Genomic DNA, 14,352 nt, shown 5'->3' on the forward strand with positions numbered 1-14,352 from the left:
TATATATATATATATATATATATATATATATATATATATATATATATTAGTACTTTTGTGTCTTTTTTGGTAATTTTGTGTCTTTTTGGGTCATTTTGTGTCTTTTTCAATAATTTTGTGTCTTTTTTTTGGTCATTTTGCATCTTTTTTCAGTCATTTTGTGTCATTTTTGGTAATTCTGTGTCTTTCTTTGGTCATTTTGTGTCTTTTTTTGTCATTTTGTGTCAAAAAAAAAAAAAGTAAATTTGTGTCTGTTTTTTGGTCCTTTTGATACTGCCTCCAGCGCCCCCAGGTCATTTGAGTTTGAGACCCCTAGTTTAGATAGTTTTGCTGTGAGTTGCAGATTGTTGCCGTAGAGTTATCTGCCTTCTTCCAAATATAATGGAACTAGATATGACTCGGCTTGTGGTGCTCAAAGTGCCAAAAATAAATTTGAACTCAAAAGCAAAGTCTCTTTGCAGACATCATGACCCGGTTACTCAAGAAAATCAACATACTTTGTTGTGAGCAGTTTCCTGTAGGAACTATGTTCTTTCTACCAAACATTTCTACACCCACTAACTGTGTCGCCACACAGAAAGAAGCTTGCATCAACTTGTGGACGAGAGGCTCATGCTCGACAGCATGAGATGTAAAAATTTGATGGCGTCCTTCTCGGGCGTAATGTCTTGAGCTGTAATGTTAGCTCGTAACATCCAACTGTTCCTTCTGCACGGTGATACGGTTGGCAGGTGTAGTTCGGTAGAAAGAAAAATAGTTCCTACACGAAACTGCTCACAAGAAGATCTGATTATTATCAGTATCTGGTCATGGTTTCTATAAGGAGTCTGAGGTTTTCAGATGTGTTTTTACGATCTAGATTGATAAAAAGTACGACAGGTAAGAGGAAAAACCTGTATTTTTGACTGTTTCTTTAAGGCCCAGGCTGATTCTTATCAATGCTTGTGTCCTCTACAGTTAACACTCGGTCTGAAATAACCTGCAGGTAACTGGTTTATGATCTGTTGTCACAGTTAGAGATCATCCCAGGCCTATCTAGGAAATGAACTGTTGTGGCTCTATCAGATTAGAGATTGTTTGTATTCAGGTCAATGTCACACATCACGTCTCTGAGCGACCAGGGAGCAATCACACATTGAACTTAGAGCAAGCGTCCATTATTGGTATGTGCCTAAGCTCTTATACCCTGTACCCTGTGGCCTGTTTATCTCTAGACTAATATTAGTGGTTGCAGTACAAACCAGCCTTGCTTAGTGGAGATTTGCACGCTAAGTCACCTCAGTCTTCTTAAACCCTAATCCTCCTCACACATCTGTGGGCTACACACACACACACACACACACACACACACACACTTCCTTTTTAGCGCTCTAATTCCATGCAGCACAGTTGGCAGTAGAGTGCCACCCCCCTGCCACCTCTCAGCACTCCAGTTTGTTTTACTTATTGGGTATTTTTAACATGGAGAGATTAGGACGGCACTGGGTCTACTTCCGAGGTCCTCCCCTGCTCGGGAGGTTATGCAGGCGCGTGCCCCTGAAGTGTCATCACTGGTTCGCTTTGTGGGCACCCAATGGTGCCAAACTTAGCACTTAATACACTCACATTCAAAGGCATATAGTAGAGCAAGAGAGAGATCACGAAATAAGTGCTTAATAGTGTTTAATTGTGGGTATTGAGGAGAGGACAGCAGGGATAGAATGGCGGTCAAAGCCGTGTAATCTCTTAAATGTCTTCCAGCACAGAAGCCTCTGGCTCTGATCCGCTGGCCCGGGTCAGACTGTAACCAAGCGCAGACCTACGAGGCCTAGTTGAGGCCGCTAATGGGCCCCTTTACACAGATACTGTAATTTGTGCTTGTTTGCGACACAGTGTTATGATTTGATTTCACATTTGCATGCTGTTTTTCTTTACAGACAAGCATGCAGTCAATGGGAATCCCACTGTGGAGCCGTTTCCAGAAGGCATGGAAACCATCATGTTTGGTGAGACGGCACAATCACACATTTGTGTAATCAGAGTTAACCCAATATGGAATCCCCTGTTCCCAGTTTGTGGTTATTGACACATTCTGATAAAATGTGTGGTTGATATGGCAGCACAGAAGCACTAACACTGTGTGTCTTCATGTCCAGGCTTGGGCTGTTTCTGGGGAGCCGAGAGACTCTTCTGGCGTCTTCCAGGAGTCTTCTCCACTCAGGTGGGCTACGCCGCTGGCTTCACCCCCAACCCCAGTTACCAAGAGGTCTGCTCAGGTAACACACTCTGCATCACATGTGTGCATTTGTTCACCAATGCAACACTTTGATACATGCTACCTGACGGTGCTCCCTCCCTGAGAGGAGGTGAAGTGGCTTGGCAGGACATTTCTCCCTGAAGGGTTCAAGAGAGCAACAAAAAAATAAAAATGCAAAGGGAAAAGAAAAAGATACAGAGTGGAAAAGGGTGTTTAAAGTACAGCGCTCTCATCCTCTCGCCGCCTTCCCTTCATCTGCAGTCAACTACTCAGAATGCACTGCTCCAGATGGGCTGCACCCCCCGTCCCCACCCCCCCATGACCTACTTGTAAGGATTGGGCTCTGTACTGTGCTGTACTGCGGCGTTTTTTGCCAACAGAGGTTACTGTGTATGAAGCGCCATAAACAGGCTTCTTTTCTTCAGACTGTGATTTGGCGAACATGATCTTGGAGATATACAAGCTTGATGTCTATGTATTTGCTATCAAAGCCTTTAAAAATGTTTGGCTACCTGTCTTCACCCGTATTAGTTTTCCTTTCGTCTTTGTGAGATTCAAATAGATTCATGTGGGGCGATACATAATTGAAATGAAGATGTCTTATTCTGTGCGCCTCTCTTCGTTTTTTTTTTTGGAGTCGTGAGCTGTTATTTTGGGGCTCCTCCAGTTCTGAGGGCGCATCATTACAGGCCAGTATGAAGTCTAGGTGCAGGCGCAGCATGGGGGACTAGAGAGGAGGGGAAAAGACGCTTTGGGCTTGGCTGGCAGACTTTCTGAGCAGAGCCCTTCAAGGGAGTGTATGTTTCCTATCTGTCTCCCTCTCCCAGTCTCTCTTCCTGCCAGCAACAAGATGGTCAGCTATGGAGGAGGATGGAGACAGATGACAGGAAAAGAGAGTGAGAGCTGCAGCAAGTGAAGGAAACGGGCGAAATAAACTTTTAAAGGGGGAAAGAAAATTTGAGGCAAAGAGTGTGAGAGAGAGAATGGTTGCCTGTCCATCGGCTGAGAGAGTGCAGGCGTCGCTCCAGTGGCCATGACGGAGCAGAACACTGCGACGGCATGAGACCGAGGAGCTGTCAACACAGCCAGGGCAGGACAGACAGCTGGACGGACAGACAGACGGACAGAAAGAAGGGCTGATGGAACTGTCAGCAGAGCCAGGGAAGGATGGAAGGACAGGCAGAGAGAAAGATGGATAGATAGGTGGATGGTCTGACAGACAGGGATGGGAGAGGTGGAGCTGCAGTCAAATTTGTCTTGGGACGACAGACGAGACAGACAGCTGAGAGATGGATAGCAGGAGATGTTATTAGCAATCAGCATATTTTATCTCCACTAATTCAAATTGTAGTCCATTTCACAGGGCATTTGCAATACAGAATAAAGTTGATGCTGAAACCTACCCGTAGACCCTGAGGGAGTGGGTTTTCTGCAGTAAATTTGAATCTAAATATCAGCAAAAACTGTAGTTTAGACTAAAAAAAATCCTTTTATTTTTAGGCTAATTGTGTCCTTGTGACAATATGGTATTTCTCCATTAATTTTACATGAAAATGTTATATTTTTACAGTAAAACTGTAGTTTCAACTACGGTTATATGCAATTTTTAATTTTACGTCCTATTTCTCACTCATTTTGACAGTGTTTTATACTGTCATTTCTACAAATATTTCTTATAGTGTACAATATACAATCTACAGTGTCATTTAGCTGACGCTTTCATCCAAAGAGACGTACATTTGAGAGAAAATACAACACAAGCAAGGATGAAGTCAAGAAACAACACAAGAATAAGTAAGAATAAGTGGCATGGACGAAGCTGAGTCCTGTTAGGATATAAGTGCTTTTGTGTTTCAGCTCTCCAGTGTTACAGGGGTTAAATCAAATAAACCTAACTGACGAAACAGGTTGCTGAGGTCGTCGGCGTCTTCCAAAACAACCCATGTTGTCGCTCTAAAACATGGGTCTCAATCTCGCGGCCCGCTGGCCAATTGCGGCCCTCGTGGTGATATTTTGTGGCCCTCACTTTGATATGAAAGTTTAATGCGAGTTTTATATGAATGGTACTTTACTGTGTTGTGTGTGGAAGGTCCCTTTTAATTCCTTTTTTTTTTTTTTTTTAATTTTGTGTCTTTTTTTAAATAATTTTGTCTTTTTTTTTAATAATTGTGTGTCTTTTTTAATAATTTTGTGTCTTTTCTTAATAATTTTGTGTCTTTTTTGGTAATTCTGTGTCATTTTTTGGTAATTTTGGGGTAATTTTGTGTCTTTTTTGGTCATTTTGTGTCTTTTTAAAGTAATTTAGGGTTTTTTCAGTCATTTTGTTTCTTTTTTTTGTAATTTTGTGTCTTTTTTTTGTAATTTTGTGTCTTTTTTTGTCTTTTTTTGTCATTTTGTGTCTTTTTTGGGTTATTGTGTCTTTTTTAAAGTAATTTTTTGCTGTAATTTTGTGTCTTTTTTTTGCTGTAATTTTGTGCCTTTTTTGGTCATTTTGATACTGCCTCCAGCGGCCCCCAGGTAATTTGAGTGCTCTGCTCTGGTTTCAGCTACAGCTATTGGTTAAAGGGCAATGGTGGAATGTAACAAAGTACTTTTACTCAAGTACTGTACTTAAGTACACTACATTTAGAGGCAAATATTGTACTTTTTACTTTTTACTCGGCTACATTTAGCTGACAGCTTTAGTTACTTTTCAGGTCGAGTTTTAACATTAAAAAAACAGCATTATCTTGATTATGGATTATCTTGAGTAACCGGGTCATGAAAGACAAATCACCGATGAGTTTTTCAAGTGTGTTTTTTGACACTTCGAGCATCAAAAGCTGAGTCCCATGTAGTTCCATTACAGGTGCATCTCACTAACTTAGAATATCATAGAAAAGTTTATTTATGTCAGTAATTCAATTCAAAAAGGTGAAATAACACATTATATAGATCCATTACACAGAGAATAAAACATTTCATGTCTAATTTATTTAATTTCTTCTAAGTATAATGATTATGGCTGACATCTGACAAGACCTAAAATTGATGAATGAATATTACAAAAGACCAATTCTAAAAAGTATGTTTAATATGGAAATGTTGCCCTCTGAAAAGTATATGTCCATCTATATGACTCAATACTTGGTTGGGGATATTTGAAATGGACTTTTACATCATATTCTAATGTATTGAGACGATCCTGTATATTGAAGAGAAGGCAGACATTTTCCCATGCCTGTAGGTCTTTTTAAATGTTGAAACAAGGAGCCAGAGTTGTGTCACTTTTGTGGTGAGGGCATACTCTTCATGAAGTTTAACTTTATCCAACAGCAGAGAACAATTAAACAAAAAAGGGCACTGTGATGTCATGGCGATTTAGCCATCCTCACACAAAAGGCTGTTCACCCTGCTGAAGTGTCCTCCAGCAAAACATTGACTCTCTAGTGGCATCACTTCTCAGCCTTTCACCCCTTTCAGATTGGACAAGCACAAAAAATCATAGTACATTTTAAATTTTCATTTTTTCCAGCAGGTCTTGACAGCTATTTTTCTCTGCTTTCTACCATTCCTGTTGACTCTCCTGCTCCCTGACTCCTAGCCTACAACCCAGATCACTGATGTCTGCAGCCACAGCAAAATGAATGCATATGGTGAGAGTTTGTGCATTGAGGACTGTGAAGGCTGTCCCTGCCAAGCTCAGGAGACAATTGGTTGACAGCTCACCTGGGCCTCTGGCTATAGAAACTGGCACATGTGCTTCCTCTTGCCTCTCCTTCCTACAGCTGATGTCCACCCTGCAGCCTCCTCTTTAGTTTTTGCAAATGTAACACCTCCACAGCACACGTGTCTCACATCCATGCATTACTTTGATGGATAACAGTGCTAACTTCCACTTCTTACTATTGTTTATTTGCAGGGTTCGTATGGGTGCTTGAAATCTTTTTTTTTTTTTTAAAGATATTTTTTGGAGCATTTTGTAGCTTTATTGACATGAGAGATATTGAGAGTGAAAGGGCGAGACAGAGGAGAAGACATGCGGGAAAGGGCTCCGAGCCGGATTCGAACCCGGGCCGTCCGCTTACGAGGACTGGGCCTCTGTGGTATGCGCTCTACCAGGTGTGCCACCGGGAGCGCCCCTGGTGCTTGAAATCTTTGAAAAATGCTTGAATTTTAATGTTGAATTTTAAGGTTTGAAAAGTGCTTGGATTTTGTGCTTGTAAAATGCTTGAAACTCTTACTGTATTTATTTTGCAGTCTGACTATAGATAACCGCATTTTCAATGGAAAAAAATAAATAAACTGAATAGCCTATAGCCTATCTGAAATGAAGACCGCTCCGCCTGCATCTTCTCGTTTCTGAGATGTTCCTTGTTGCTCTACCCTGTATCTTCTTACTGAAGGGAGTTTTTCTAATTCCTAGTGGATGTGAGGGCTCCTGAAGTAGCCTATTTGTGGGTCGTGTTTAGTTCCACCAGCTGCTGGTTGATGATTTTTGTGAGCTTACTTTTGCTCCTAGCCCCTAGTTTCCCATACCAGTATGTTTTATGAGACTAGCAAACTACTTTTAGTTGTTAAAAGTGTAATACCATTGCTGGTGGTATGGTTAAGTGAAATTACCCCTTTTAGTATCGAAGTACTCATCTAAAACATGCCATTTACAACCGTTGAAAGGTACTGGAAAAGCTTGAAAATGGACCTTGAAAGTCCTTGAGAAGTGCTTGAATTTGACCACTGAAAAAGTCTATGAACCCTGACTTGTGTTAACCTTCATTTGTTATATGTGGACATTCTTTGAGCCAGTTTGTGTCTTTTTTTAATATATTGGCATTTTATTATTAAAAAGGGGGGAAACAGCTCCAGCAAACAATGGCTTTTTGTTGTCAGATACTCATGACAGATTGCTACTATCCACTGAAAAGTGTGCCTGTTTTTGGTTTTAGGTAACAACTGTTTAAACAGGTGAAGATGTCCATGTTCATTTGGCAAAAAAAAGATCTGCTGGGCATGCCAAGTGTCATTTAGAGACAGGAAGTGGGTCTCAGGCCAGATGCATGAATTTGGCAGCCATTCTCCTATTGTCTGCAATGCACCTGATGCATTTATCTGTTTGTGTGTGTGTGTGTGGGTGTGTGTGTGCGTGTGTGTGTGTGTGTGTGTGTGTGTGCGTGTGTACACCTGTGCACGTGTCTGTGTAATGTGTGAGGGCAGAGAAAGCCTGCTATTGATACAATCCAAAGCTAACACTTCTGTGTTTACATTTTGCAAAATAATATGTTTGCGTTGAGGTGTGTGAGTACACCTTTTCCACTGTGAATATGTGCATGTGTGTGTGTGTGCACATGCACCTCCATGTGAGACCTAAAGCCTCTCCTAGTTTGAGAATGCCTGCAGGCAGCTTGTTGAAGCTTTGGGGTCCTGGCAGCTGCAGACAGGAGCGAGTGTCTGTGTGCTTTTGGCAACTTTCACCATAAGCCTTAACCTTTACTGTGCCTCCTCTCCCTCTATCTGCACCTCTTTTTATCACTCTCTTATTCCCTCCTATTGTGCCATAAATGTGGAGACAACCTGAGTGTCTCCTACCCGTGGCACATGCACTCACTGACATGAAGGAGCTATTCATAAGCTCTCTTTTGCAATTTTAAGCGTGCAATTTTTCCAGTTTTGACAAACATGCAGACATTGTGAGACATTGTGGTGTTTGGTGCATCAAAAAATTTGCTGCATTTAGGGGAGAGGAGAGAAACGGATGAGGGAGCAATAACCGTAAATGTTCCACAATTTATTTTGGATTAATGCAAGTTTGTGCTCCTCCTTCAGGTCTGACTGGTCACACTGAGGTGGTCAGGGTGGTCTTCTCCCCCAAAGACATCAGCCTCGAGGAACTCCTCAAACACTTTTGGGAGAACCACGATCCTACACAAGGTAGCAACACACATACACTCACACACACACACACACACACACAAAAACTCAAAAAGTCGCCCTCAAATAAGACCCGTCCCGAGGGTCACGGGGTGTATTAGAGCAGAAGGATGATGCCCAGACGTGTGCCTGCGTGTGTGTTGTGATGGGGGGAGGTCTCAAGGGTGTAAGTCAATGCCAGACAGTGTTAATGTGTCTGAGATCCAGCCAGCCATGGAGAGACACACCAGTGTGGTGCATGTTCAAGCCCTAACTGCAGAAAAGCCCTCTCTGTGTTAGAGCATGTGCACTCTCTCCAATTGAAAACAGCCTTTTTCTCATTCACTTCAACGCAATGATGCAATGATTTTCCAAGATCTGGTATTTTCTGGGCTCATAGATGTTTGTAAAAAAAATGTTTATTGTGCATAGTGTGTTTCATGGCTGGATTTAATCCCTTAATGGCAATTCTGAAGTTATAAATCATGGGAAACTGGTGATGGTGTAACATTTTGTTTCTTGCAAATACTTTTTCACTGATCCATATTCATAAACTATACGCTCTGTACAGGGTGCCGAATATGTTTAATTTCCTAGCATTACAATCCCCGCCTCTCCTTTTTCCTGACACACGTCTTTTCCCCACCCGTCTCTCAACCCCCCGACCTCCGACGGCGACAAGAACCCCATCCCCCATAACCCATCTCTCCATCTCTTCCAATCTCTTGCTCTCTTGTTTTCCCTGCTCACTGGAGGAGGTGATGTAAGAACATTAATGCACCGCGAGGGCACTGTGTGTGTGTGTGTGTGTGTGTGTGTGTGTGTGTATGTGTGTGCGTGTGTGTGTGTGTGTGTGAGACGGGAGAAAGGACAGGCAAAGAGGTACTCTGCTCACTCATATGGGATGTAGGGAGGGGCATGACAAGTTGGGAAGAGATGGATCAAAGATTCATAGGCCCGACCTTCAGCCTTAAAACAGGCTCACACACACACACACACACACACACACACACAGTGACGTTGCCCACATCACCTCTGTCATCTCTTCTGCATCTGACATGCTTGTTTTCTCATACACCATGTGACCTCAATACACTAAAATGTCGGCCATGCTTGTGCGTCTACCTCAGAAAGCTGACAGATCAGCTGTATGTTCTTCACGTCCCACTTCACTTGTTCAACTAGAAAAAAAAAAAAAAAAGAGACAGAGGCGGAAGTAACTGTTGAGGTTCATGCGAGAGCCGCATCATTCCGATCAGAGGAGATTCTCCCGTTCTGTGTGGCTCCGGGCAGAGACACGTCTCACTACGGGCAAAGGCACCGGCAGAGTGGAGCCGCCACGCCACGGGGCGAGGCAGCGAGGCCGGAGAGTAGTCATGCATTCCCCCTGACTCACCGCCTTGTCTCATCTTATGTTTTATTAATAGCGTGCGGCTTATTGACGATGAAGTCTGCTTTTTTTTGTGCGTTACAGTTAAGACATATTCCGAAATAACGGCAAACTCAAGAATACTTTTTTTGTTGCTCCTTGTGCGTGACATAAATGTGAATCCCTGCCGTTCCTCTCTACACTGATTCTGGGTTCACGTGTAGCAGAAATTCCTCTGATTTGACAAATGTGGCGTGGAGTGGTGGAGAGGGGCCCGCTGGCTGTGCCTTCACGCATGCTTAAGCTCCAATTTATTCTGTCCACCTTAGAGCCGGGCTTAAAAGAGAATGGAGAAATTAAGGAAGTTCGCTCTTTTCCCTTTCAACTGCGCGGATTCACTAGAGATCATCATATATGGAGACGAGCCCAGGAACATAATGAATTCTGTTTCCTCCTGACACGAGCCCATCCTGCTTTATATATACACTCTGTGTTGGAGTGCATGTGGAACTATCATGTACAGATGCATATTCAGTTGCATGCAATACTTCCTTTTAATGCGTGTGTGTGTGGGTGTGTGTCTGAAAGTGTGTATGCACGTATGTGTGTGTATGTGTTTGGAGATCTGTGCCTCTCTGCTTTGCCTCAGTTCAAAAGGGTTTAGTCCCGACAACGTGATGTCGGGCTGCGTCAGCTCCACCAATCCCAGCCTGGATAGCAACATTAGCAGCCAATCAGAAACTCCCAGCAGCCTTTGCTGTGTGCCCTCTTTCCATATTCAGCAACACTAGTCTCAATCTGCTGGCTTCCCTGGGATGTTGCATAAAGACCCCCCATTCAACACGCTCCCATATTATAAGTTTCTTATGTCTGCAACTCTTCAGTAACATACCTTCACACGCGTGTGCACAGAAACTCTGGAGCACAGACGAACTCTCAGCAGTCAGAGTGACGTGCGCGTGTCAGAGGGCAGCAGCAGCAGCAGCGGCTCTGTTTCATGGCGGGGGTTTGATTTGATGTATTTAGAATGATCACTGGTGAGACGCAAACACATCTTGCTGTTCTTTCACACACTGCAGATCAATTGCGCACACATTTCCATACGCGAGCATACTGTTCACTTCACATTATGCACAAGTGCTCATTATGCCTACTCATAGACAGCTTTACTCCATTTGTGCGTACATGCGAATAGGCAGAACACACACACACACACACACGTAGTGTGCATGCAGAGGGTGCACACAGCTGCACCGATGGCACGTCAGGTCGGTTTATTGGATACTTCCTTGTTACAGGCCCAGTTTCTCTCCCTGTGTCCCAGTGGAGGATGGGAGCATCTTATGTGGCCACTTCTTCACTGCCTACCTGTCAACTCATCCCTCTGTTCAGCCACACTACCGCCGTTTTCCTCAGTTTAACCTATTCAAACGTGCAGTCACCTCTGTTCCTCCTTTTCCCCTTTTTCTGGGATTTCTTCCGCCTGCTTTTTCTTCCACCTTTTCCATCATCCGTTTTCCACATTCTTCCCCAGTTTCCCACTCTCCTCCTGTCCCCCCCTCCCCCCCCCCCCCACCCATCTCACCTGCACCCTCCCCCCCCACCTCCCCCACCCCTGTCCTCTTTGCAGCGAGCAGAGCGGAGGGGCGAGTGAGTGAGCAAACGGCCCGGAGCCCGTCAGCACATCCGCAGAGCAGCGCAGTGAGTCGACCGCTCCCCGAGGCCATCCGCTCATCACACAAACACACTCGCATCCACTCACTCCACTTTTATCTCTTAGTCACTCTCTCCTCCCTGCTCCTCACCCACCCCCCATTTCCCCGTTCTCCCATCCCTTCCCCCCCTCCCCCCTCCCTCCGCCGCCCTTCTTCTTAACAACCGAAGCTTTTCCTCCTCCTCTTTGTTTCCTCCTCATCTCTTTTCCTCCTCCTTTCCTTCCTCTCGCCTCGTTCCCTTCATCCTCTCTATTTTTTGAGGCCATGCAGTATTTATGGTGTGGGCTGGTGATGCTGCGTCAGTGAACAGCGATAGACACAAAAACACAAATGCACAGCTAAGACACTAAGATGGCCGAGGCGGCTGTCCTCGTTTGATAACGTCTGCACGTACACGCACGCCCGCCCTTATAGGTAGACGTGGATTCACACGGTAGAGAAGAGGTATGTTATATTACAGCTCTTTTAAAGAGCTGAGTGCAATTCATAAAACGGCTATCGTGGCCATTTTTATCCACCTGAGCCTCTTTTTTTTATTTTGTCAGCTGTGTTTTGTCGTTCATTCATAGTGTTTCAAACTACAAAAATAGCTCATCATACACCGCCCTACAAAGCCTAACTGCAGTAACTACAATTTTGGTCAAAAAAATGAACCCCTTGATGTCTGTTTTATCTTGGGACAAAGTTTAAGATTTCAATTTTGCTTTATTTCAGAGAAATAATGATATAAAATATTGCAGTAACTACAAAATCCAACTCAAAACCAGTCTGATACAATGTCTGATACAGTGTAGTCTTCTATTTCTTCATTGTGTTGAATAGTGAAGACAAGAATAATAGAAATTATAAGTTTTTTTGATAAGGAAATTATTATCGAGATAGTGCTCAAGTAAAAAAGTGAGATAAAATTATACTAAGACTAAAATATAACATTACTTTTCATAATATTAAGTCTAAAATACACAAATCTTTGAATAGAGTTGTTAAACACTTATAAATACACTTATAACAAAACCAATTTTAAAATGTTCATCCACTAAAAAACAAAATATAAAAGCTGAAAGAAGACAACAACATTGTAGTTACTGCACTCTGTTTTTGCATTACTATTAGAACCTTTTAATGTCAAATCTGAGCATAAAAATTACCAAATCAATTCATGTAGAAGTAAGTGTCATATCACTTACCTACCTATAACCTATTTTGCTAGCCTGTTAAAAAATGTTGAAAAACTTTAAAGCAGTTTTTCTCAGTTTTACTCTTGACGTAGTTACTGCAGTTAGACCAGGGATGGGCAACTGGAGGCCCGGGGGCCGCATACGGCCCGCACCCTCACTTGAAGTGGCCCTCAGTACAACTACATGCATTTGAGCATGAAATCTTAAAAGCGCTTACTTTACTTAAAATTAATGTTGGCCTGCTGTTCTTGCACCGATAAAAAATAAATCGCAGTAAGTGGTAATTTTTTACTTGCTTCAAACCTTTTGTATTCCTATTTATACTGTTATACATGCATTTGAGCATGAAATCTGTTATGTTACTGCACTGTAAACATATTTAAAATTGCAGTTTCATCATATCTGGTTAAGTGCACGGTCCTATATGTGGCCCTGTGGTAGTGTTGATAAAAAATTGTGGCCCCTTCCAGCATCTAAGTTGCCCATCCCTGAGTTAGACTTTGTAGGGCAGAATAGAGGACAAAAATAGCTCATCATATAGAGTACAAAAATAGCTTATCAGACACACACAGACACGGGGTCACATCACATAATAGACATAAATCAAGCTGTCTTCCATCTGCCAAGTCATGCTGGTGGCAGTTACTTTCTGACAATTAAAATGAGCATGAATATTCCCTTATATAATATCGTCACCCCAGCTGGCAGCGACACACGCCAATTCCCTGTTGGGGTCCCCCCTGTGTCCCCCCGTGTCCCCCCGTGTCACCACATCCCTCAATTTAGGGATGCCCCAGTCATCTAAAGCCAAATCCCGCAGGAGTTGACCTTTCACCCCTGACCTGCAACCTCTGCCACCCCCACACTTCTAAACAAACCCTTTGCCTTTGCACTGGTTGGCTGAGAATGGCGTTCTCATTACCAGGTGTCAGATATTACACCCTCACACACACTGACAGTCCTAATTTATGGAGATTGCGGCACGTGTGTGTGTGCACGCTGTGGGGGTTGAGTTATGTGTGTCCATTTGATTATGTTGAACTTATAAGTCTTTTTTATAAGTCAGTTTAGTTTAGTTTAGTTAGACAAAATTCTCAGTATTTTCTCCGCGTGCTTGTTCACCTTGCATGAAAAATAAAATACCCACAGATAAGAATGTAATTGAAACAATATGGGAGGAATTAAATTATTGTTCGGGTAGTGATAAGAAAGAAAGAGAGCAAAAAACAAAGATGGTTACAAATTCAGAAAACAAAAAAAAGCCTCAGCCTGAGCTGCAGTTGTGATTATAGACGAGGACCTCAGCATCAGTGTTCTGCATAATAAGTAATGTCACCAAATCACACACACAAACACAGATATGCACACAGAGCCCAAATATTTGCAGCGCTAATTTCAGGTTGTCAAATTGTCAGTTGAGTGTTGGAAAATTGAGTTGAAATCATATGAACTGTAATTAAAAGACTTTTTTTCTCTGAAATAAGATGTGAAGCCTCTAAAAAGGATCCGTCTCTGACTCGCCTGCAGGGAAGTGAAACTGACAATGGCCAAAAAAAATTGAAGAAGTTATAATAATCAAATTATTGTGATGTTTATTGGAAGATATTCCTGTTTACTTCAATTTGAAATTGTTATATGATAAATAAAAACATGCACCTGAATACTACAGTCATGGAAAGATGTATTAGACCATTGTTTTCTTCAATTTCTTGTTCATTTGAATGCCTGGTACAACTAAAAGTACATTTGTTTGGACAAATATAATGATAACAACAAAAATAGCTCATGAGAGTTTAATTTAAGAGCTGATATCTAGACATTTTTCAGGGTTTTCTTGCTAATAACCAAAATAATTATCAAGAAAACCATGGAAATGTCTAGATATCAGCTCTTAAATTAAACTCTTTTGAGGTATTTTTGTTGTTGTCATTATATTTGTCCAAACAAATGTACTTTTAGTTGTACCGG

General features: G+C 42.4%; 1 protein-coding gene across 3 annotated transcripts in view; it reads left to right on the top strand.

Moving 5' to 3' along the window:
- The window catches only part of msrab (methionine sulfoxide reductase Ab), a 64,122-nt gene that overhangs the window by 16,650 nt on the left and 33,120 nt on the right, over positions 1–14,352 (top strand). For all 3 annotated transcript variants that reach the window (XM_059353792.1, XM_059353793.1, XM_059353794.1), the window contains exons 2-4: positions 1,917–1,985; positions 2,136–2,255; positions 8,039–8,143. In XM_059353792.1, coding sequence (XP_059209775.1) covers positions 1,917–1,985; positions 2,136–2,255; positions 8,039–8,143 — 294 coding nt within the window. The remainder of the gene's footprint in view (positions 1–1,916; positions 1,986–2,135; positions 2,256–8,038; positions 8,144–14,352) is intronic.

The sequence above is a fragment of the Centropristis striata genome, chromosome 16 (assembly GCF_030273125.1).
Source record: "Centropristis striata isolate RG_2023a ecotype Rhode Island chromosome 16, C.striata_1.0, whole genome shotgun sequence".
NCBI classification, from domain to species: domain Eukaryota; kingdom Metazoa; phylum Chordata; class Actinopteri; order Perciformes; family Serranidae; genus Centropristis; species Centropristis striata.